We start from the raw sequence: 23773 nt of genomic DNA on the forward strand, positions 1-23773 counted from the left end.
CACGTCAAATTTGATAGGGAGGGAGACCTCATGTGGTGAAAAAGTTGTTGTCGAAAGGCCATTCCTATACCACTGGAAACTAATTATTTGGAATTTTCAAATTGGAAGGAGGGGTGTGTTATACCTCACTTGAAAGGTAATTTTATTCTCTACGTGGTCAAGTTCTTATTTTTCTAATATTTGGTACGTAGGTCTTGTAAAAATGAAACAAAAACCAAATAACTTGATTTTAACCAATTTTACTGATATTTTACATGACTTCCATGCAGATGTACAGCTCATCCTTAAAACGTCGCCGCACGTTATCTAGCATTTTTGGTGGTATCAACTTGCACTCTTCGACTATTCGGGTACAGAACTCCTTCAAGGAATTAAATTGTGTGTCATAGATTTTGGTCTTCGAATATTCTCATAAGAACAAATCCAGAGAAGTAAGATCAGGTCATCTCGCGGGCCACTCTACTGGAACTCTTCTGTCCATCAATCTTCCAGGAAAATTTTCATCCAGAAATTGTCCGACAGCAGCAGGGCGCTTTATTTTGTTGAAAAATTAATTATTTTTCTAAGATACCAGGGTCTTGTTTAAGTATTTCAGTTGTGTTGGGATATATGGCGTGTTGTAGAGTTTGTAGAAAGTTTTCTAGATTTAAGTTTTCAGGAATGAAAAATAATTCAACTGCGCGAACACCCGAAATCCCTGCCCAAACGTCAGTTTTTGAGATTGTTGCGAATGGGCCTCTATGGGGAATAAACGAGAATTGACGTCACTCCAGTAACGAAAGTTATTTTTTTTAGGTTTTACACGATCGACGTACTAAAATAGAAAATAAACGCTCGTCTATGTAGAGAACAAAATTACTTTTGAAACATGACTTAACACAATCTTTCTTCTAATTTTAAAATTTCAAAGGGGTGGTTTCCAGGGGTAGAGTGATGACATTTCAAAAACAACTTTTTCGCCAAATAATGCCCCCCTACCTATCAAAGTTAAAGTTAAAGAAAAAATACTCAGGGTGGATACTTTTCCCTGGAACACCCTTCATACATTGTTGATGTATTATTGTTGTGTAAATTTTAATGTTCTGATAAAAGAATTATCAGACATAGCTGTACTTATATCTTTTGCCACAACTGTTTTTGAGGTTTACGGTCTCGGTGGTATAAAAAATTCATTGCACTGAACTTTACTTTTGTCCCAGGTCAAACAAGATAACGATTTTATTGCATATCACGCAGTAGATATTATGGGCACTTATACTACAAAATCTATAATTCCATTGGTTATTTTTCCTCATCGCTCATCAAATACATATAGCAAATATCGACTCGGCAGTGACACGTGCACCAATATTTTAACAGAAAATACAGAAATGAATCCATTATTTACTTGGCTGTTATGCCAAACCGAAGGTACACTTACGTGTCAGGATTCAAGACCTCCTTTTTTAGAGAAGATCAAGTGAATAATTAATTCATTATGGATAATGTAATAATTATTATTTTATTAACCTTATTATTAACATTAGCCAGCGCTCTTCCACTTTTCCTTCGTAGGGAAATAATGCACCGAAAGACTGAAATTTTTCCACGGAGCAGATCTGTCGGGCGGAAATAGTAACGCCCGGTAGATTTTTGTAAATTTAGCAATTATCCCCATTAGAACAACTGAAGTTACAACTGTCCACTCTTCGAATCTTTTCACATCTCTCCCTAATTAAATTCCAAACTTTTGCATCTCTCTCGATGGAAGCTCGTTAATTTTTTCACCGCTGGGCGAGTTTTTCCAGAAACGTAATACGAAATTTTCACAACGATCATGGCTGAAGACAACCCACATGAAAATCATCCAATTTTCAATATCAATATTCGTTAAACATTGGACTGCGTGAAGTTGTCGCAGGCGCATTGTAGCCAATTCATTTTATACGTCCACGAATAAAGAAATCTGGCGGAGTTAAGTCCGGTTATCTGGGGGGCCAATCATTTTGTCTATGCAACACCACAACAAAGTTCAAATAAAAGCGGTCGAGACGTCCAAAATTACAAAAAATAATACCACTCTAAAGTAAAGGTGGACTTTGCAGACTAAACCTGACATAGTAAATGGGTTAGGTATCTGATGTTTTTGAGTACCTTTGGAAACTAGAGGCGTTGAAACTTTTCATTAAAAAATACAAAATGACGCAAAGAACACTTTTTTGCATATTTTGTTAAAAATCGAAGACGTAGCTATGACCACCTTGACACGATTTGATAGGTAACGAATAATTACATTTCTTGCCAAGTTAAAAATGTGGCATTACATTTAAATTAATCAAATTATAACCACTTAAAGCTCTTATTTGATTTGCTTTAATTTTTGGACAACCTGTACAAAGAGGCAAGTTTATTATGATTGGAATATGGAATATTATTTATTGTTACACTTCACTGCAAAATTGTTGTTACATACTTACGCTTAAATACTTTTTAAACATTTAAAACGTGAAAATTAGGTTAAATTTAAAATTAATTTTAAAATCTTATTAAAATACACTTATTTCGGTCCGAAAATCCCAAAAATGAAATTATATACAGGGAGTTCCATTAAAAAAAAAACTTTACTATTTTTAGCGCTTTTGGGATAACCAGTATAATATGAAAATAATTTTAAAAAGTAACCTCCATATAGCCCCAAAAGTAAAACTTTTTGGAACCCTCGTATTTTAACCACAATATTCCATGCCGCATAGCGTGAAACATCCTGTATAAGTTTAGGACAATAGTGTTGTTATCGACAGCTATTAAAAAGTGAAATACCACAAAAAGTTTTGATTACTTAGTTCAATAGATCTAAGTCCGGAGGTCTAGCAGGCCACAAGTGACGACGGCCCGACCAGTCCAGTGATCTTCATAAGGTGCTGTTAAATATGGACGCGCAACCAAATTGAAATGTCCCGGTATTAAAAAAGCCCTACATAGTCGTATATCTAAATAATAATATGATTTAACAGTGTCTACCAATTGCTCCTGAGGGTGTTACTGAACAACACTTTTTTAACCGCTTTGGCATTGAAAAAAAATTTTTTGTAGAAAATCTCTGTTCAATTTATTCCATTCTTTTTGCAATTCTTGCTTTGAAGTGTCCTCATTAGTGATTTGATGACTTCTCATTTCCGTCTGAAGAAAATGCCATACATTCTCAATGGGGTTAAGGTCTGGGGACTGGACAGGAGGTTTGGACAATTATAAAGTAGCCATTCTTGTACTATTCGAGCGCTATGTTTGGGGCCGTTGTCTTGATAGAATTTGAACGTGTTTAAAATTTTCGTATTTTTAACACATTCAAGATTTTGTTTTAAAATATTGAGATAGCACATTTTGTCCATTGTTTCTTCTATGAATACCAATTTTCCAACTTCCGTATTTGATATGCATCCCCAAACCATAGCAGAACCTCCACCATCCATCCTAGGTTCTCCGTTTTCAACGCTTCATTTGCCTTTTTCTACCCTCCAGGAGGCCCAGCAGAGCCAAAAATGTTAAATTTGGACACATTACCAGAAAATTACATCTGACCAGTGGTCATTTTCTTTTAAGATGTGGCTGGACGCAAATTTTAGCAGTATTTTCTTATTCTTTCCATTCCCCCATGGTTTCTTTCGCGCCATTCTACCATGACAACCATGAAAATTGATGCATCGGCGTATTGTTTGCAGAGATACCTTTTTCTGTGTGTGTTGGTTTAACAAAATTTGGAGTTTTGGAACACTAGTTTTTGAATTTTCTTTAACTTTTCGCATAATAAGGTATCAGTCCCTTTGGTTCGCCGGTATTGCATGGCCAGTTTGTGAAATAAAGTACAGTCTGTCGTCATTTTTATATCATAAAATAATATTTCCCACCGTACTTCTACTAAGTTTTAATACGGAAGAAACTTTACTAGAGGAACAGCCTTGTTCATGATGATACACCATTAAATGTCTTAAATCGAAACTTGTTTTTTTACCGCACCCCACATTGTAATTAATCCGAAGACTAAGTACCCCCAACTTAGCGTAGAACGAACAAGATGAAACAAGTTTTTATTTGTTTAAATCAGATTGTTGATATCAAGAGCATTATGAGTCATCCCAAGGGTATGTAACGGAGTCGTCCTAACATTTTTTGATCATTGAATGGTTCCCATTTTGGTTATTTGTTGATTGCAAATTTTCGTTTTTACGTATTTGAAAACTTTAACTTTAAATCTTTATTGTTGGTGATTCAAGGCGTCATTAGAAAAATAAATCTGTTTTTTTAGCAACTTTTAATCGAAAAATACCTTATTTTGCAAGTGTTCAGCGTCCGTCCCAATATTTTTGGTACTGACTGGAATTAATAATGGTATGGAACCACAATCAATTATCACAAACCTTCTGCAAACATGTTTTTGCGTGGTGCCAAAATACATAATTAAAGTAATTACCGAACCAATTGATAAGAATTAAATGCGGGATAATCACGAAAAAAGTTAGGTAACTTCGCGTTGATAGCTTTTCATATAAATATGTCTTGTGTCCGATGAAAAACTATCAGTTGAATCCAGTCAATCTGAGCACGCAGACCATGAAGCTGGTCATATTATTCGCCTTGGTGGCTTGTGCCTTCGCCGTTCCCTCTGGTAGAAATGTGGTGGTTTCCACCCCTGGAAAAGTGGTGGTAGTGGCCGAAACCTACAACGTACCTCAACAAAACGACTTCGCCTATTTTGGACAACACAATGGTAATCAATTTGGAAGCGAAGGTGACAACATTTATCAAGTAGCTCAGTACATTGCTTACCAGTTCAGATATGCTCAGCAACAAGGATACACCGGAGCTAAGGTTTCCGAATACCTTATTCAGCAAGGATTCCCTGAAGTGGTTGCTGAATACCTTGGCAAACAATATGAAGCTGGTGAATCTGAATCTTATTTCCAATCTCCCTACAAAATCTTCGAATACTATTACACTCAAGGTGTAAACGAGGAAACTTTGCAATACCTCGCCCAACAGATCACTAAGGCCTTCAAGCTGTTCCATAACTTCTCAACTGAAAATAGACAAAAAATCTCTGAGGAAGAACTTTCTGGAGTTCCACACATAATTTCCCAATACGTCTTGGAGCAAAGCAAATATTATAACGAAAATGCCGTCACTTACCCAGTTGCCCAATATGCTTACCAACAATTGCAACAGGCTCAACAATATGCTCAAAACGCCCTTCACTACTTCACCAATGGACAAATCTCTCAGGAGGCTTACCGCAATCTTTTCGAACAACTGAAGCAGGGAATTCAATACATTCATAACATCCAGATGTACCAGAACTACCAGCAATACTACCTCCCTTACTATGCTGCGCAGTACTACAGTCTTCAAGCCCAGGAAGCTTACCAGTTCTTCCAGAACGCTTACCAACTCATCCAAGAATACGATCAAAGCGTTTTCCCTCAGTCTTTTGTCCAACAAGTCCAATACGCTTACTTTACCGCTCGAAAGGCCTATCAAACTTTCCAACAAAAGCAAATTGTTTCTTCTGATTCCTTCGGGCGCCAATACGAGGGCCAAAGTGGAATTTACCAGTACATCCAGAACTTGAAGCAGTACATCCAGTTGCAGCTGAGCCAAAAAAACATTTCGGAAGAACTCGCCAGCTACATCTTCCAACAGTTGCGATTTATCCAACAGTATCCATACGGTTCTCAATACTCAGTTCAACAGGTGCAAGAACGCTTCCACAATATCTTGCATTACGTTAAGCAACAGAAGGGAATTCTTCAGTTCATTGAGCAGTACATAAACCAACAAGTCCGATATGCCCTCCAGGTTCTGCAACACTACAACCAAGGCTACCAATATTATGGCCAGTACTACCCAAAGAGCGAAAGTGGTTTCTTCCAGTCTCTCTACCAAAGATACTTTGATAAAAACAACCAACCTTCGGGCTACCAATATGGACCTTACCAAAGCCAGTCTTACAGAAACCACTACGTATATTCTGGCCCTTACGTTTCTGGTTACCAATATGGTCGTTCTTACGTTCCATCTGGAAACCTCTATGGCTACCAATATGATCCTTCAGTTTACCATTTGGAAAACGTACCTAGCAGCAACTACTATGATTACCAATATGGTCCTAGTTACTTCCAACATGCTAGCCATCCATACCATTATCAGTCTGGATCCTACTTGCCTTCTGCTACTTTCCAGACCAGTTACCCATACCAATACTCTCAAGTCAGTTCTATTCCCCAAGGTAATATTTGAAATGTTTTTATGTTAATTGTTTTTTGTTTAATATTTATAAGTGTTTTCATTTAGCAATTGTTTTATCTGTTTGTTCTATTCTAGCTGCCTAAATGAGGAATCTTCTAGGACTAAAGAAGACACTACCGGCCATCAACTTATGAACTAGCCAGCATTACAATGTATATGGGAGTTTGATAATAAATTTGTGTAATATTTGAATACTCTGTGTCTCTTTATATCGAATTTTTATACCGGGTGGTCCATTTAACCTGACAAATCGGGATATCTCGAAAATTACGTATCAGATTGAAAAAAGTTTCAAATGAAAGTATTTTGTCTCGAATGGATCCACGATATAACACTAACCATGACTTCCCAACTCTTTCACTTGGGGTTGGGGCGGGGGTAATTTTGAAATCTCAAATGGCAACCCTCATTTTTTATTGCAGATTTGAATTTTACGATAAAAATTACTTGGAGTTTGTCTGAAACTTTTTTTCGATTCGCCACAGATGGCGCTGTAATAGGAAAAATTTGTTTTATCCTGATTCTGAAAGAAAGCATCGTGTCTTTCATATTTTTAATGGGAACTTGTTGGTTTTTTTGGGTGCCTCCGATAGTTTAAAGAAAGTGTAAAAATATACAGGGTGTTCCATCTGAAATAATAAAATTGAAATTGGCTTCTAGTATAACCGGAAGTAGTAGAAACAATCAAGTCCAGCCATATAATGCGTTTCATCAAACGAAACAATTTGTCAAAATATTTTCGAGTATCTCTAACACTAATGGAGATATCTCCTTATAACAAAGTTACTGATGCACCCTGTATAACTACGCAGTTCAGTGTTCTGCAAGTGCCACTTACCCCTTAATTCACCACTGACTGTAAAATGGGTTTTAGCCAAAAAAAAGGGGTGGTACCAGGCATTATGATTCAGCGTTATTTATTATCTGATGTGTGTTATAAAATCATATATTCACTCATGTCAAAGTTCGATATACGCAAAATATTTTTTTAATATCTTAGCGTCTGTTTTTTGTTTCGTCCATTATCTCCTTCGAAAATTTCCATTTTTTTCCTTTTAACGTTAATTAAATATAAATTTTTAATTCGTTAGATAAAATTAATTTTGGCAGATTGTTAATCATTGAACAGTCGCTGTGTTTGAGCGTTAATTGATTATTGTTAGTAAACAGAACAGGCGGTTTCAGATAAAAGATACAATTTTTCTGATGCAATGAGTACTGGGTTGGCAACAAATTTATTTGGTATTGCACGGGTAAATACCAAAGCATTAAAGAAATAATTAAAATGTAAATAATTTTTTTTTTAAGATATATGATATCCTTATTTTTCTTGTTGCTGGAAGAACGACTTTTTCCTTTAAAAATATATGCATGTAAAGTCATATAATGATCGTCTCTGGCTCTGGTGATAACAGTCATCTGCTTTGAGTAGTCCTCAATAGCGAGTCGTAAGAAGCATAGGGAGAGAGCCTTATAGGAACATCCTAAGCTTGAAAGTATGCCTCCAGCTAAGAGATATTCCCAGTAATTCTCACAACGCACGCTTCTAGGGCCTAAACACTATAGTTGTGTTGGAAAAATGAGCTTCAAAAGAATATACTCTATCCGGCAATGGAGTGTATGTAATTAAATAAAACGGCCTAAGTATGTCAAGAGCTATTCAGCATCTCCAATTCCTTTGAGAACTGCGTATGAGTTATTAGGTCATAGAGCTTAAACCAGTTCAACTGGAAACAAAGCAATTGTGTAAGTGGGAGAATGACCAGATAAGTTTTAGTACGCTGCCACAAAGACCAACAACGAAGTGGGCGGAGTCAGTCCGGGCGGCGCCCCCCTTCAATGGTTAGGTTAGTATCGATTTGGCAACTTTCGCAATTATGGAAATTTTAAAAAGAATCGGTATAAAAAAACAGCGATACGAAATTATAACGTACATAAATGGGCGTATTTAAGTATTATTTTGATAGAAACGGCCGAGCACCAATTCCTGTAGGCCACGCCCCTTAATAATGGAGATTTTTTTGTCAAACTCCCTTATACAGGGTGACTTATTAACAATGCGATAACGGAAGATTTGAGATACTGCACGTCAAATGGTGACGATTGGAGAAATTATATCTTATCGGAAAGTCGATAGTTTCGGACGTATACAGAGTATTGAAAGTTAAAATTTTATTTAATTTTTTGCTATTACTTTGAAAATACCTAGGTTAAAAGTTGGAAAATTTCTAAAGCTAGATTTTTGCAATTTCTACCTTTAAAATGATGTATCACTTGAACCCCCTTTTCATTAAAATTTTTAAGGGTAACTGTCACACTAGCCAAGAGGTCGACATTTGTAGCATCAGAATATTATGAAAAAAATGTATCGGGTAAAATGAAATTTGATGTCTTTAAGTAGTTTTGCTAAAAATTAAATGCCATATAGATATCGAATTTATTCTAGTTAAAGTTGCCACACTGTATATAAACCATCTAATATTATATACCGTGTGATAAAGAAAAGAGAATATCCTGTACAAGTGGTTTTATTTAAATAATTTTTGACATACGTGTTTTCATATGGGAACACAAAAAAGGATTAAATTTTCAGCTATATTTATCAATGTATTTTACTATAAAAATTGCAATAAAATATCAAGCAATTATATTGAACATTTAATTTAGATTCATAAAATTTTACAAGAATGAAAAATTTAAGATAAAAGAATATTTAGTTTAATAAATTAAACACGTTCACCATTGACGCGCGCAAAAAGTTTAGGGGGGGACGTGTCCGTGATCTCTAATTTCCCTTCTCCGGTTTAAATTTTTTTTACCTAAATTATAGGAAAAGAACGCCTCATCGAACAGTGCATCACTACAAAATTTCATTAAAATACGATAAGAAGTACTGAAGTTATTAACCAAATAAATTAATTTTTTAATAACTTTAAAACTCTGTATAGTGGGTATAAAACGCCAAAGAAAAAAGTCGCATAATGTGCTTTTTTAACAATACAAAAAAATTATGTTGTTACATGTCAACAAGTAGAAAAAATGGGAATTTAAGTTATTTAATTGAATTTCTCGAAAACCGTTGCTCCTAGCGACACCAATAAGGTATAACTTTTTTAACTAGAAAAGGTAGGGGAACAAATTTTATGAGGACAAAATGACATACGCCGTGGCACAAAAAAGTTTAAATGGCTTAAATTACTCCTAATTGTCGATTGTGGCACCCTCTAGAAGATACACAGAAATCGTCGATAAATTTGAATTGATCATCTCCAAAAACCCCTATATAAGAAATTTCGTGAAATTAGCCCGAACTGTTCCAGAGATATTAAAGAAAATTTGATTTAATTTTCAACTTTGGCACCCTGTATATCAGTTATTTTCAACTTTTGGTATAACATAAATTTAGCTATATTGCATTATTTTTATGTCATAAATCCATCGTTGCTCTGTGTCCCATTACTTAAGACTCACCCTGTAGTGTTGGATACCCACCCAATTCGTCACGTTTTGCTGACATTTGGGTTTATAATCTATTAGAGGACTAAAAGATTAGAATTCATAAATCACTCAACTTAAGGGTCGTTCTAGTTTGACCGCGAGAACCTATGAGAGGAAATACAGACTCCACTTATAAACATTGATATTGACCATGCCCTTCGCAGAGTCAATGTGTTAAAACGTTATAAACCATTACCAATGGTAAGGTTTATATTTAAATCATTTGGACTAAACCCTAAATTTTCTGGCAAACAATTAATTAATGTTCTGTTTGGCCAATTAGAACAAAGAAGGCAGATACCAAACCCTGCTTGTTTTTCTCTCCAGAGTTTTCCCAAGATAAATATAGATTGGGACTTCAGTGGAAAGATAGTTATCCAAGTTTCTCTTCTAATTTAGTCTGACACTTGTTGCCATGCCCAAGTTACACATAAGACTTAATCACTTTAATCTTAATACAGACAATTGTTGCAGTTAAAGGTAGTGTTTTTCTTCGGCGGCATCCACGTGCAAAATAATACCTGGTGTCAGAAGACCTTTCCCGAAGACTCCAACAATATGCATAAACTATTTCCTTCTTTCCCTGTACAGATTTCATAAATAACGAGCAGGTACCTCACAATTCGTAACTTTCCATTTTTTTGAATCAGCGGGTAAACCATGATTTATGCAGGTCTCCCAGATCTTTTTAATTCTGCCCATAATGGTCTGACACAAGAGATGGGTGTACATCCCATGTAATAATTCTGGCAGTAAAATTTGGAAAATGTCTTTTTGAGTTGAAGAAGCAGTGGTGACTAGCGGAGCTTTCGACGTACGTTGTGAGCCTACAAGAGCTTATAATGAAACAATTTTTAGGTAAATCGACGTAAGATCTTGATAGAGACGTCGGTTTATTGAATGAATAAACGTTATGTGAAAAACATTTAGGAAATTTATAAAGGCGTTAAACTTTCCCGAAGGAGATCTATACATGTAATTTATATAATCCATTTAGTATCATACAAACTAAAGTTCATGACATGAAATTCAAATATTTTTTTGAAAATATTTGAAACTTAAAAAAATAAATTAGAATAAATAATAAATAATAATAAAAAAGAAAAAAATCTGAACATCACAGGTGAGCGTGAGTACTATTCCACTTTCTCGAATTGGCCTCAACAGAATTAATTCGGTATCTTTCTATAGCGCCACCACTGAGTATTTTATAGAAACTCCTCTGATAATTTGCGTTGCCGTGGTAGTACCGATACTATGAATAATGCGATTTTACAATAACTTTGCCTGAAAAAAATTCATCCGTTATGAGAATACCAAAGATTCAATGGCTGTCTCTCTGATTGAATGAGTTATATCCGTGACACTTCACCTTCGCAAAATTACCATTTAACTTGTCGCCAAGCAGAGATTAATAAATTAATTAGTGCTCACCAACAAACATGTTTTTTCAAACGCAAGAAAATAAAACTTTTGCTAATTAAAACTATCAAAATTCGATAAGGGATGGAAATATTCAACGTTACGTATCGATAATTTTCGATATAAATACGGGAAGGTAGAATCGAAACGACATCAGTTTGATCCGATCGTTTGCTAGTTCTCTAGTGTAGAAGAAGAGCAATGAAGTCGGTTGTCCTATTAGCTTTGGTGGCTGTTGCTGCTGCAGTGCCCTTCCCGACCAACCCTTTGGAGGTGACCAGTCACACGGTAGTTGGTGATAGTACCCCAAGCACTTACGGTTTCTTTGGTCAACAATACGGATCTGAAGGTAACATTTTCCAAGTCGCCCAATACATCGCCTACCAATTCAACCAATTCCAACAACTTGGCTACACTCCTGTCCAAGTCTCGCAGTACCTCCTGGAACAGGGATACCCACAATATGTGGCCCAGTATTTCAGTCAGCAATACGAAATTGGGTTGAACCTTCCGTACTTCCAGGCTCCATATTTGATTTTCCAATACTTCACTCAGAACGGAGTTCCTCAGGAAATTGAACAATACGTTGCCCAAAAAATCAGCCAAGTTTATCAGCTTTTCCAAAACTACTACTCTCAATATGGACATCAAGCTTACAGTCAAGTTTTCTCTGGAGTTCCCACCCCATTCTCCCAATTCATCATTGAATTCGGAAGATACTACAACCAGCATGGTATGACTTACTCCAGTGCCACTTACTCTTACCAACAATTGGTCTTGCTGGAGCAGTACGTCCAAAAGGTCTTCCAATACTTCCAAGCTGGAAATATGAATCCCCAAATGTACCAATATATCTACCAACAATTGGAAATGACTTTGCAATCCATTCAAATTGCGAAAGAAGTTTACCATTCCTATCAATCTTACCAACACAACTACATTCCTTACTATGCTGTCCAGTACTACGGTCAACAAACCCAGCAAATCTACCAACACATGAAAAATGTTTTCCAACACATGCAAGAATATCAATCCATGTTCCCTCAGTACGTCTTCCAACAAGTGCAATTGGCTTACACCACCGCCTTGACTGCCTTCAAAACCTACCAAAGCTACCACCCTGGTCAATACACTCTTGAGCTCGGATACCAATACGGTTCCACCTACGAATACGGATATGTGCTTAAGCAAGTGTACCAATACACTCAATACTTCCTCCAATACCTCCAGCAACAAGTCAACCAAGGAGTCATCAATCAAGAGTACGCCAACTATATCTTCCAACAACTTGAACTGATCCTGCAAATCACTCAACCTGGATACCAATACAACAACGGATACCAAACTCTCTTCAAACAAATCTTCCAATACTATCAGAACATTTTGCAATACATTCAAGGAAGCTCTTCTTCTGCGGTATCACAGTACTTCATCCAGTACTTCACCCAACGTTTGCAGTACGCTCTTCAAATCCTCCATGGAGGTCAATACCCATCAAGCTATTTCGGAGGATACTTCTCGAAATACATGAACAAATTATACGGACATGGATCTTACACCCCCCACTACAGCTATGGACCTTACAGTACTTCTTACTATGGATTAGGATCTTATACCCCCTACTACAGTTCTAAGTTCTACGATAACTACGGACCTTACAGCCAAAGCTACGACTACAATGGACCTTACAGCTCCTTATACTACTATGGATCCTCTTTGCCCAACACCCATGGAAGCTACACTCCCTACAAATATCAATTCTATGGAACCCAAGGTTACAGTGGAATGAAGGGTCAATTCGGTCAATCTTACACATACCCTTACGGATTCGACAGCTTTTCTACTTTCGGTAAAATCGCTGCTGCTGGTAAGTTGTTGCATCATTGAATTTTGATGGGTTTATTAATGGTTGTTATTTTTCCAGCTGCCTAAACCATACCAGAGCCAAGAACACCTTATGATAAGTTTATTATTTGTTGTTTAATTTTATGCGGAATATGCTAGAATCAATAAAAGATATGTTTTAGATTGAAAATGGTATTTGTTCTTATGCTGTGTTTCCAGGAGACAAAATTGATAGTCGAAAGAAGCTTTCGTCTTGAGGTTCTCGTCTTTCCTAGGTACTTTAATAGCCATTTGTTTGTATGTCAGAAGTTGATCGTAAGGAATACAGAACCAACCAAATACCCTTGAGAGCGAAATATCGGATTGCACACTCTACTCGAATTAAGATCTTTTGGCGACTAAAACTTTGAAGATCTCTTTAAAAGTCTCGAAAATTCAGAAATCTGCAAAAGGCTGACCGTTTTTCAGACAATCAATAGTTCGTAAAAAGTTTCTTAACACTCTTCGAATACTCAGTTCCCTATAGAATATCATTAACTCTCATGAAATTCCATATAGGTATCACCAGTTCAAATGTACATATAGTTATTGTGCAAGTGGTAGAAAGACCACATAAGGTTTAAAGCGCGTCAAAGACTAATGAAGTGGGCGCGGCTGAAGGTTAACGTGGGCGGAGTCAATCCAGTGTTACCAGACCTCTTACCGTTTCAGAATATTTACTAATATGAGTTCTAATGATGGTTTAATCGTTTATTTATTTATTTATTTATATTGCTGCTTTTCGTTGTGATATTTAAAAATATTTTCTTCGCCCTGAAGACGATGAAATCGATATTAATCTAAACATCTAATTGTAAGTGGAGATTGACTCCGCCCACGTCAGCCGCCAGCCGCGCCCATCCATTTCGTTGGTCTTTATCGGAGGCATATTAAACCTTATGCGGTCCTTTTTCCACTTGTACAAACCCTGTGTTTTCACTTGAACTTGTGATACTCGTATATGAGGTCGTGAGCAAATTACGAAATCTCTTCGAATTTAAATTTAAGGAATCACTTCATTTCGTAACTTCAGAACTAACTAAGGAAATCTTTTGCAAATAAAAAAAAAATAAGGGAATGTTCTGAGAAACTGGATAAGGACTCCTTTGAAATTCACTTCCTCCCGCATTTAGTTCTCCTTGGGAATGAGTGTCTTAAAAATTTCTTTAGATATTCCTTGAAGATCCAAAAATCCTTAAATGATGGATTCTTTCTTGAAAAATCTCTGAGAGTCCATGAAAAAGCAAGCACCCTGCAGCCCTAGATTCTGCGGGAATTGAAGAAATTTAAAGAAACTTGAACGTTTTGAAGAGTCCTAGGTTCTCTTTAATTAAGGAAATAGTCCGTCCAAGAAAAGAAGCTCGTTAAATTTTCAAAGAAATGAAGGAAGGAAAGGGCAGCTTTTGCAATTTGTGCAGTCACAATATCTTAATTATTTTCCTTACAAAGCATTTTTTTTACATTAGTCTGGAATTCTCTAGCTAAATATGCATTCTGATAAATTCAGGGTTGTTTGTGTATTATCACAATTCTAATTCATTTTCACGGTGATTTTTAATTTTTCCTTTTCAGTCTCAGCCTGGCCAGGTAGAACAAGCAGTCAAAGACGCCATTGATATTGGTTACCGTCATATTGACTGCGCTTACGCCTACCGTAATGAGAAAGAAGTTGGAGTTGCTCTGAAAGCCAAGTTCGGAGATGGTACTGTTAAGAGGGAAGATATTTGGGTCACCGGGTATATAACCACTAAAATTGGCTTAATAAGTTGCTAAAAAAAATTAATTTTCGATTTAGTAAAATCTGGAATACTTTCCATAGAGCAGACTTAGTGGAGAAAAATGTCAAAATATCTCTGGCAGACTTAGGTTTAGAGTACCTGGATCTCGCCTTGATTCACTGGCCTTTCGCGTACAAAGTAAAGCAGCGTTGTACAATAAGGGAACCATTTGACTCTTATTTTTGTGTTTTTTGTATATAGGAAGAGCAGGACCTCTTCCCTAAAGATGAAGCAGGTAATATTCTTTTCAGCGACGTAGACTATCTGGAGACCTGGAAAGCTTTGGAAGAACTCCATAAGAAGGGACTTGTTAAAACAATTGGACTCTCCAACTTCAACAAGGCCCAAATAACACGGATTTTGGAAAACGCCACCATTCCTCCTTCAGTTTTGCAGGTACGCTTCGATTTATCTACTATTGTATACGTACGAGTATTAACCATCTATCGGAACTCAGATCGAATGCCATCCATACTTGAATCAGAAGAAATTGATCGATTTCGCCAAATCGAAAGGGATTGCAGTTACTGCCTACAGCCCTCTCGGCTCCCCTGACAGGCCCTGGGCCAAAGCGGGTATTTATTTTAAAATGAATCGAAGAGTTAGACATTTAGATGAGGATTTCAGGCGATCCACAACTGATGGAGGATCCTAAAGTGGTCGAACTTGCCAAAAAGTACGGCAAAACTCCTGCCCAAATCTTGTTAAGGTACCAAATCGAAAGGGGGGTGATTGTCATTCCGAAGTCGGTTACCAAGTCGAGGATTCAGCAAAACTTAGAGATCTTTGACTTCAAACTGGCTCCTGCAGATATTGCCCATATTGATTCGTTTGATTGCAATGGGAGATTCTGTCCACTCACAGCGTAAGTACTCGAGTTTTTTGCTGCCAAAATTTCAATCTTGTCCCCTTCAAAATTCAACAGTTAATGTATATTTTCTGTTTCAGGGCTTCTGGTCATAAATACCATCCATTCGAAAATGATGAATTTTAAATTGTTATTTACAGTTATTTGTTAATAAAGATGTTGTAATCAGAGTTTTATTCAAAAGGGAGGGGGGGGGGGGGGGATAAACGAAGAATACAATCACTCCATTGGACATTGAAACGTATATTCAGCTGGGTATACAGAACCTTTTTCGCTGTTACGTATATGGAGTTTTAGCGAGTGCAAGCGAGAGGTAACTCAACGATTGATGAGTGCAAGGGAGACAGGCTACCGTTTCCCCCTTCATAGTTAACGATGGGCTAACGATGTTGACCCGCGACCAATACTCCTTAATCCGAGAACGAATGTAGTTTTATATGATCTTGGAGGGTGTAAATTACACGCATACAATATGTTTTATAACAAATTAACGTTTTTTAAACTAAAAACTGCAGCTTAAGAGATGCATGATTATGTCGATTGATTTTCACTAAGTGAGAAAAATTCACACAACAATATTATTTGAAATGTGCTACAAGCTACAATGTTCCCCTTAGCGCTCACAGAAGATGCGAATTTGAATTCGCTCTTTGAGAACAAATTCTATGATAAATTTGAATGTAACGTAACCTCTACAAACACCACGGTAGAAATGGTATTTAAAAAAAATGCCAATTGAAAAATAAGCCCTTTTTGAGACATGCTCTGTCTTCGGATTAAGGGTACTGCTTGTGGATCAATAACGGTAGTCGATTCTTGACAATGGAGGGGAAAATGTAGCCGTCTCCTTCGCGCTTATCAATCGCTTAATTGCCTCTTGCTCGCACTCGCTAAAACTCCATGGTCATAGCAGCGAAAAAGGTACTGCATGTTTGAGTACGTAAATCTAAAATTCTAAAACAGATCTTCGGTAGTGGTACTCTTCGCCTTGTACTTTTCTGAGTGACACGTTCTTGGGAGCGCCAACACACAGAAGACTTCAATGAGGTCGTTGATTCAGAATATACAAAAAAATTTTTAAATGAATTAATGAATTCGGAGGAATGGAAAATCCAAAGCGATTTTAATCCCTGAACGTGTAACCTGAAAAAATTTCTCCCTCTGTCTTTTACTTTGCATTTACTGTATGCGTCTTAGTTGACCTTCCTTTTCATCCATTAAATTTCTCCATTGACGGTCAAGATGAGCCAAATTTCTTTGCCTGAACTTTTTTAATGTTTATTCAGAAAAGCTCAGAGACACTTAAACGGATTATTAGCATTGAGTGCAAGCTATTTCACATGCACTTTAGCAGGGTTTTGCAGAGCCGGCACTTTTGACCGATCTAAACCTCGTTTTGTCCACGTCGTTTCAATTCCAGGAACTATTCCCTGTTTCAAATTTCCTAGGGAAATTTCTTGAGTCGTCGGTTTATTCGAACATAAGCAAGACTTCTTCCCCTGGTGAGAAGGGGACGGACAAGGTTTCCTAGTCAGATTTAGACGCCTGTCGAGCTGGGTATTACGGGCACGATCCGTTTATGCATTGATGGTAAGGGAATCCCCATGGCCATACCGGAACATCCTGAAGACCGCAACAGATTTCTCACCGAAACTTTTCGTTGAGCTCTTAGTTATGGGCGAATGTGATTCTCAGTTAGGTTTAATTGAGATTCTTGTGCAATTTCAAAGCTCCAAGAACGCTCGGTTGCGTGGGACACATGATTTTTAAAAAATAGAAGGAAAATTGAACTATCCACTAACGTGATCGGCAAGGATATTTGACCGTCGTGGGCGCGGCGTCGATGCTTCCCGGGGCTTTCTGTCTCTGCTTCCCGGGTGGTACTAGGCGAATCAATCCCCTCTAACCATAACTGGATGAGTCCTAGCCTGTTTCCAATCGCATTCCCGTACGCCATTTCAAACACAAGAATTATCACTACACACGTTTAATTGTTAAGGAGTGCCACCTAAGTTTTTCTAAAAGAGTCCTTAATACTACTTCTAAAGTTTAACTTAGGAAACTTTTTAATCATTTACAAAAGTGGGAGAATTGGATAAGCTCCTGAACCTTAAAACTATTTCTACAACGTCCTTAATTTTACATTCCTTACTCTATCCTATTAACAGTTCTTGCGTAGTTCTCGGGGTGAGGCTCCTTTCCAGCCTTTCCTCCCGTGGGCGCAGCAGTGGGAATAAGAGATCTAATGATCCCCCCCGATGATGTACTGATGGTGGGAGTTACTCGGTAAGACACTTTTCACGATCGGTATTAACTCGCGGACACTCACCTAAACTCTCTTTTCTCTTTCGGTTTTTACACGGCCGGCGATGTCGTACTCTCTTTTGCCCCGTTCCTAATTCGCGGGGTAGCAAAACTTGTAAAAGAAACCGAAACAAGAGAGCTTTTTCGAGAACCAAAAACAAGCAAGCTTTTGCGGAGTCAGCAAAAGAACAACCCCCTTACCAAAGCTTGCTTGTCTTTAAATCGTGCCTCTTCAAGGAACACCCATAGGCGTATCCCGACTCTACGCTTTTTTCCGCTCTTTTTACCGTATTAAGACGTAACGCTTTAATGGCTAGATTGGGCCTTGTGCGTATTGTCGGTACTTGTAATTGCACCATGATTTTGGTTCCGACAAAGACTATTGCTGGGAATTCCAACATTTGGTTCGTCCCTCATCTGGGGATAACTGCTGGAAAAACCCAGGGTTTGTCGGAAATCATGGTGCAGATTGTGAAGGCCATGGGCGTACCACGAGGGTTTTTTGCCCGACCGTATTCTGTTTCTTATATTATTAAAATAATACCTAACTATATTTACAAAGTCTTAACTTAGCCCTACAAGAAATTAGGAAAAATCCTGGGTGTTGCCCCTTTTATAGTTTGAATGGCAGGGTTTTTTTTTTAAGGGGGAACGGTTCCTCCACAATACCACCTCCGATTTATCGAACATGCACAACTGTGTATGAAATATTGACCTTATCGCCTCACTGAAGGCGATTTCATCAAAGTATCAATTTCTATGTTATGAACTCAAATTAAATTTAGACCACGAGTATCATATGTATGCAAAGTGAAGCCTTCTCTATGTTCCTGAGCGAAAAAGCTGTATCGGATTACAATGCATATTAATTTGCAGAACTAGCTTTTCTTGCATTAAAATGGAGAATGTGAAGCCGAATAGTTCTGCAAAACGCACTGCGATTGTCATTGGTGGTGGTCTGGTAATAATAGTGCCCTAATTTGTGCAGAATTTCTCTTCGTCACATTTAAACCTTTCAGGTGGGGTCTTTGTGCACTTGCTTGTTGACCCAGAGAGGATATAGGGTGACTTTGTATGAAAAAAGACCAGGTAAATCTATCATCTTCTGATTTAAAACACACTCAAATTTCAATAGATATTAGGAAGTTGAAGATAGCTAAGGGGCGGTCAATAAACTTGGCCCTGTCGCATAGAGGCAGGAAAGGCCTTAAGTTGGTGGGTATAGAAAACCAAGTACTGAAAACTGCGATTCCAATGGTTGGGCGATATCTGCATAGAAACGATGGACTTACTGTTTCAGTGCCTTACGACCCTGTTTTAAATCAGGTAGAAAGTATTTGAAGAAGAGCTTTGCCAAGGAAGACAATGGAAATTGTACAATTTTCATTGTTTTTTTAGTGCATCTATTCCGTGGGGCGAAATATGCTAAACCACATCCTCCTAGATGGTAAGCTGTATGAAGTTCAGCAATTAAAAGATTCATTAGCTAGGTGATTTTGTATGATCCAATTCATGTGAAAATTATCTGCTCAACTAGCAGGAAATTTACACTCTCACACAAACAACTTTAGTTGCAGAAAGAAGTGAAGCTGCCTCCCTCTGCTTCGAACACAAGTTGGTAAACGTAGACTTCAAAACCGATATCATTACCATACAGAAGTAAATTTTCCGACATAGTTCAGCCCTCTGATTGAACCTTTTCGGTTGTTTTTGTTTGTAATTTAAGGAATGGTTGGGAGGATTTGGTCAAAACCACTGCTGATTTAATAGTTGGGGCAGATGGGGCTTTCTCATCTTTAAGAACGTTCATGCAAAAAATTCCACTTTTTAACTTCTCACAAAATTTCGTCGATCATGGATATTTGGAGTTGTCTATTCCACCGGAAAAAAGTGGCGATATGATGAAAAATCATCTGCATATTTGGCCCAGGGGTATGACGGTGTTTCTAGTTTGATACGTCACGGATAATTTCCATTAGGTGACTTTATGATGATTGCCTTGCCGAACCGGGACACATCCTGGACAGTCACTCTCTTCATGCCCTTTAAGAACTTCGACGCTATTACCAATGCGGAGGAATTACTTTCATTTTTTAAAACTACCTTCCCAGACGCAGTTCCTCTTATGGGTGAAGATACTTTGAAGGAGTCTTACTTCAAAACTCCTCCCCAGCCTCTGGTTTCAATTAAATGCAGCCAGTATCACCATGGAAAAAAGTTCATGATTATCGGAGATGCTGCCCATGCAATCGTGCCCTTTTACGGCCAAGGTATGAACGCTGGATTCGAAGATTGCACCATCCTCAACGAAATCCTGAACGAAACAGACGATGACATCCAGAAATCCATCGAATTATTCACTGAAAGAAGGCGAGAAGATGCTTTTGCAATAAGCGATTTGGCTCTGTATAATTACGAGGAGATGAGGGATTTGGTTACTAAACCTTCCTATCGGGCCAGGAAAGCAATTGACAAGTACATGTCTAAGATGTGGCCGAAATTTTGGGTTCCTCTGTATAACTCTGTTAGCTTTAGCCATATGGGTTATCAACAGTGTATCGAGAACAGGAAATGGCAAAACGGAGTAAAATTACTAGTTAGATGATATGAGGGTTTGATGCAGACCGAGTTTTCAGGTGTTGATCATCGGTCTGAGTCTGGCGATAGCTACTGTGGTACTGACAAGTCTCCTATCGAGAGTTCTGGCCAACACATAAAGGTATTATCAATGTTAAGGAAAAGATTATTTGATATTGTCAGCCTTTACTGGGAAATATATGGATTGTTCTGTCTTAGTTTTTTGATAATAGAGCTGGTAGTACCTTTGAAAGTATTGCACATAAACTTTATTCCCATCTACTCAAAACGATGGGAAATCATTCTACATGCGTCTCTATAAGTCTTCCAGGGAATCTGACTTTCGGGTTAGATAAACTTTTGATGATAAGTGACCCACAAAAAAAAATCGAGGGGTGTCAAATTGGATGACCTCGGTGGCCATCCAATAAATTTTCGACGACCGATCCAATGATTAAGGTAATTTGCATATGTAAAATTCGGAGGCTCCTGATATTGTTGAAATCACACTACGTTTCCTAAAATGTTTTCATAATTTTCTATAAGTTCCACAATCATGGAGTAGATGCGAGCTTCCAGAAGATTAAAATACAATTCAGCATCCCGAAATTTCCCGGGAGAAAAACTGGTTAAGTTACTTGGTTATCTAGGATTCCAGCTCAAATTTTTGAGCTTTTGAGGGTATTGAGTGTGTTACTTTCCGAAAAGTCTCGGATTGGAGACACTCCAGCAGAGACAGTTATGGCGATTAACTAATCCATTTACGAAGAAGGCACATTCGTCCAAAAAGTGAATCGAGTAAAATAAATTGGGATTAGCCACAAGTCAATCAATCAACACTTTCCAAAATGAAAAAGCCAATCGCGATCCTCCTCGTTGAGTTCATGGATCAATTTAATCCTATATTGGTTGTACCTGTACGCTTTGAAAGTACACCAGCAACTCCTCGTGAAGGCGCCTGAAAATTCCGATAGTTTGCATATACTCCAGACATGATCTGTTTCCATTTACTCAAAAATGGACCCTGTTTCTCGAAATTGTCGTAATAAAGAAGTTACGTAACCATGGGATGTAGTCTTCTCACAGTGTCCCTTTTTGAGAATTTGTGATGTTAACGAGCGCAATTGTTGTTTTTGAAATACAACAAAAACAATTCGGGTTAGTTCAAATGAGACAAAAAATAGGGCCAGACAGAAACAATTCAGGTTAGTTCATTTTCAAAAATACAATAGTAATGTACAACTCAATTAGGGTTTTTGAGTGCAGCTCGAAGGGAGGAACAAGCATTAAATAAATTTTAAACTGTAGAGCGAAATACAAATAACATCTGAAACCATTTTTTTCGTGGATTCCTGCATTAAGGTGAAAATTGTTATTGTGATATTGAAAAAACTTTGTTTATTCGAGTCCGTTAGAGAGCTTTTGTGAGTATTTCATCGCATGTTTTGCATACTTTGGGCATTCATTTTCCTAGGACTGGTGATCATAAATAAAAAATTTGCGTGTTATGTTAAAGAGAATTTTATTACCTTTGAAATGAGGGGTCACTCGACCCATGGCCCCATCAGAAGCGGATTGCACCCCCACACAGGAGGTTGCCTCAATAAATTTGAAATTCATAACGTAATGTATCCCCCTCGAAAACAGAATCCACGTGCGTTAGCGTTTTACGATATTTTTGCAGTTATTCAAAATGACTCTGGTGGAAAATTGTCGATGGAACACCCTGTAGGTACGAGCGGATCCTTGGCATATCACCGACATTACCAGGATACATAATGTCTTCCCTCGCGAATAATAAGGACCCAATTGCCAACTAACAAAGAATGGTAGATTACGTTACGAGGGTAGTAAAAAGCACGTTACAAGCGAGACGAAAGTTTGCTGCTGAGACACATGGTAGTAATGTCGTTCACCAAATATTTTACTTTCAAGTAGTGGACAATGTCCATTGTATAACTTGCCAAGTTTAATAACATCGAGAGAATAACAACTGTATGAAGCATTTCATCAGAAATTTACGAGATGCTTTATAATTTTGATAACCTCCTTGTTATATTTATATTCCGGAATTCCAAAGCAACAAAACGCCCGCCTAATAGCGTCTGCTTGATGTGTAATCTATCGCTCGTTCCAGTTGAACATCGTTGCGTAATAATTTTACGCACAGTTGAAGACTTAAGTTTGTTATTCAGATAAACGCATTAAAAAAAATACTACGATCTAAATTTCATGTAAACGTTCTCTATGAAAGCAGCAAGAGTAATAATGATTTGATGTTTGCAGACTAACTACTTATATACTACGATTTGCTGATCTAACACGAACTACCTAACTGTTCTAGAATATATGCACTTTTAGTTCTAAATTGTGCGTTCTTTTTTTCCATAACTTGAGCATTTATTATTCACATTTAACTGTAGTTGCTGCTTTCCCCTTGTGGTTTAACTTTTCTGAGGTGAATTTCTTTGAAGGACAGAGTATTTTGAACCTTTTTTTTTGTACATAGAGGTTGAAGGGAATCTGCAAGCAGACATTGGGGGCTTCGCACTCGGCGATCTTATTTGCCCTCTTTGTGTCGATTTAACGTCCCAATCCAGGACAAGCCGATCGACTAAACATCCTGTCCTCTCTTCACCGTTGTTCCCCCCGGAGTAAGGCATTACTTCGGGAGCGAGGAGGATTTTGGACCTGAATGAACCTGAATGTTTTCTTATTCATATATTTAATTGATTCAATGAAGCTTTTCATGCGCGTATACACTGTGTTCCAAAAAAGTGGTTCACCCGATTTTTCTGATGAACTTTGAAGCTTTATAACTTTTGTACCAGTTGTTCAAATTTAATAATGTTTTTAATGCTTTATAGCCTGCTCCGTTGATTATTAATGCAAAGAACAAAAATTTGTAGATAAGTTCAGTTATGGTCTGAATTGAATTTTGATTAATGAATGTGTACCGCTTCATATTTTCCTTCTTAGGCAATCAGTGACAACACAAATCTACATTGAAGATATTTTGCAGCAGTATGTGCAACTATATGCTGAGTTAGTTGGTTTTAATTTTATCCTAATGAATGATAATGCCGGACCGCATATAGCAGGAATCCTCCAGTATTTCATAGAAACTGCTGGTATTAACACATTGCAATGGCCTGCGCAAAGT

General features: G+C 37.5%; 4 protein-coding genes across 8 annotated transcripts in view; all 4 read left to right on the forward strand.

The window, feature by feature from the left end:
- The window catches only part of LOC136345575 (aldo-keto reductase family 1 member B1-like), a 79441-nt gene that overhangs the window by 1863 nt on the left and 53805 nt on the right, over positions 1–23773 (forward strand). For 3 of the 4 annotated variants that reach the window (XM_066294060.1, XM_066294057.1, XM_066294059.1), the window contains exons 3-8: positions 14656–14819; positions 14879–14999; positions 15063–15257; positions 15319–15436; positions 15489–15726; positions 15810–15899. In XM_066294060.1, the coding sequence (XP_066150157.1) occupies positions 14656–14819; positions 14879–14999; positions 15063–15257; positions 15319–15436; positions 15489–15726; positions 15810–15855 (882 nt within the window). In that variant the 3' untranslated portion in view covers positions 15856–15899. Of the gene's footprint in view, positions 1–14655; positions 14820–14878; positions 15000–15062; positions 15258–15318; positions 15437–15488; positions 15727–15809; positions 15900–23773 lie in introns of those variants that run through there. The other variant, XM_066294058.1, reaches the window with a different exon arrangement.
- On the forward strand, positions 4528–6471 carry LOC136345563 (myb-like protein Q). The gene is made up of 2 exons (XM_066294014.1): positions 4528–6259; positions 6355–6471. Exons 1-2 carry the CDS (start codon positions 4543–4545, stop codon positions 6360–6362), a joined length of 1725 nt encoding a protein of 574 aa, XP_066150111.1. The 5' UTR covers positions 4528–4542; the 3' UTR covers positions 6363–6471.
- LOC136345547 (uncharacterized) lies at positions 11339–13234 on the forward strand. The gene is made up of 2 exons (XM_066293980.1): positions 11339–13066; positions 13124–13234. Exons 1-2 carry the CDS (start codon positions 11401–11403, stop codon positions 13129–13131), a joined length of 1674 nt encoding a protein of 557 aa, XP_066150077.1. The 5' UTR covers positions 11339–11400; the 3' UTR covers positions 13132–13234.
- On the forward strand, positions 18708–20825 carry cn (Kynurenine 3-monooxygenase cn). 2 transcript variants are annotated; one of them, XM_066294075.1, is made up of 8 exons: positions 18708–18994; positions 19053–19122; positions 19169–19359; positions 19432–19480; positions 19605–19692; positions 19760–19965; positions 20013–20617; positions 20670–20825. In XM_066294075.1, exons 1-8 carry the CDS (start codon positions 18932–18934, stop codon positions 20748–20750), a joined length of 1353 nt encoding a protein of 450 aa, XP_066150172.1. In that variant the 5' UTR covers positions 18708–18931; the 3' UTR covers positions 20751–20825. The 2 variants fall into 2 exon arrangements, with proteins under 2 accessions (XP_066150172.1, XP_066150173.1); XM_066294076.1 differs by having other exon boundaries at positions 18941–18994; positions 19176–19359.

This window comes from Euwallacea fornicatus, chromosome 20, assembly GCF_040115645.1.
Source record: "Euwallacea fornicatus isolate EFF26 chromosome 20, ASM4011564v1, whole genome shotgun sequence".
Taxonomy (NCBI): domain Eukaryota; kingdom Metazoa; phylum Arthropoda; class Insecta; order Coleoptera; family Curculionidae; genus Euwallacea; species Euwallacea fornicatus.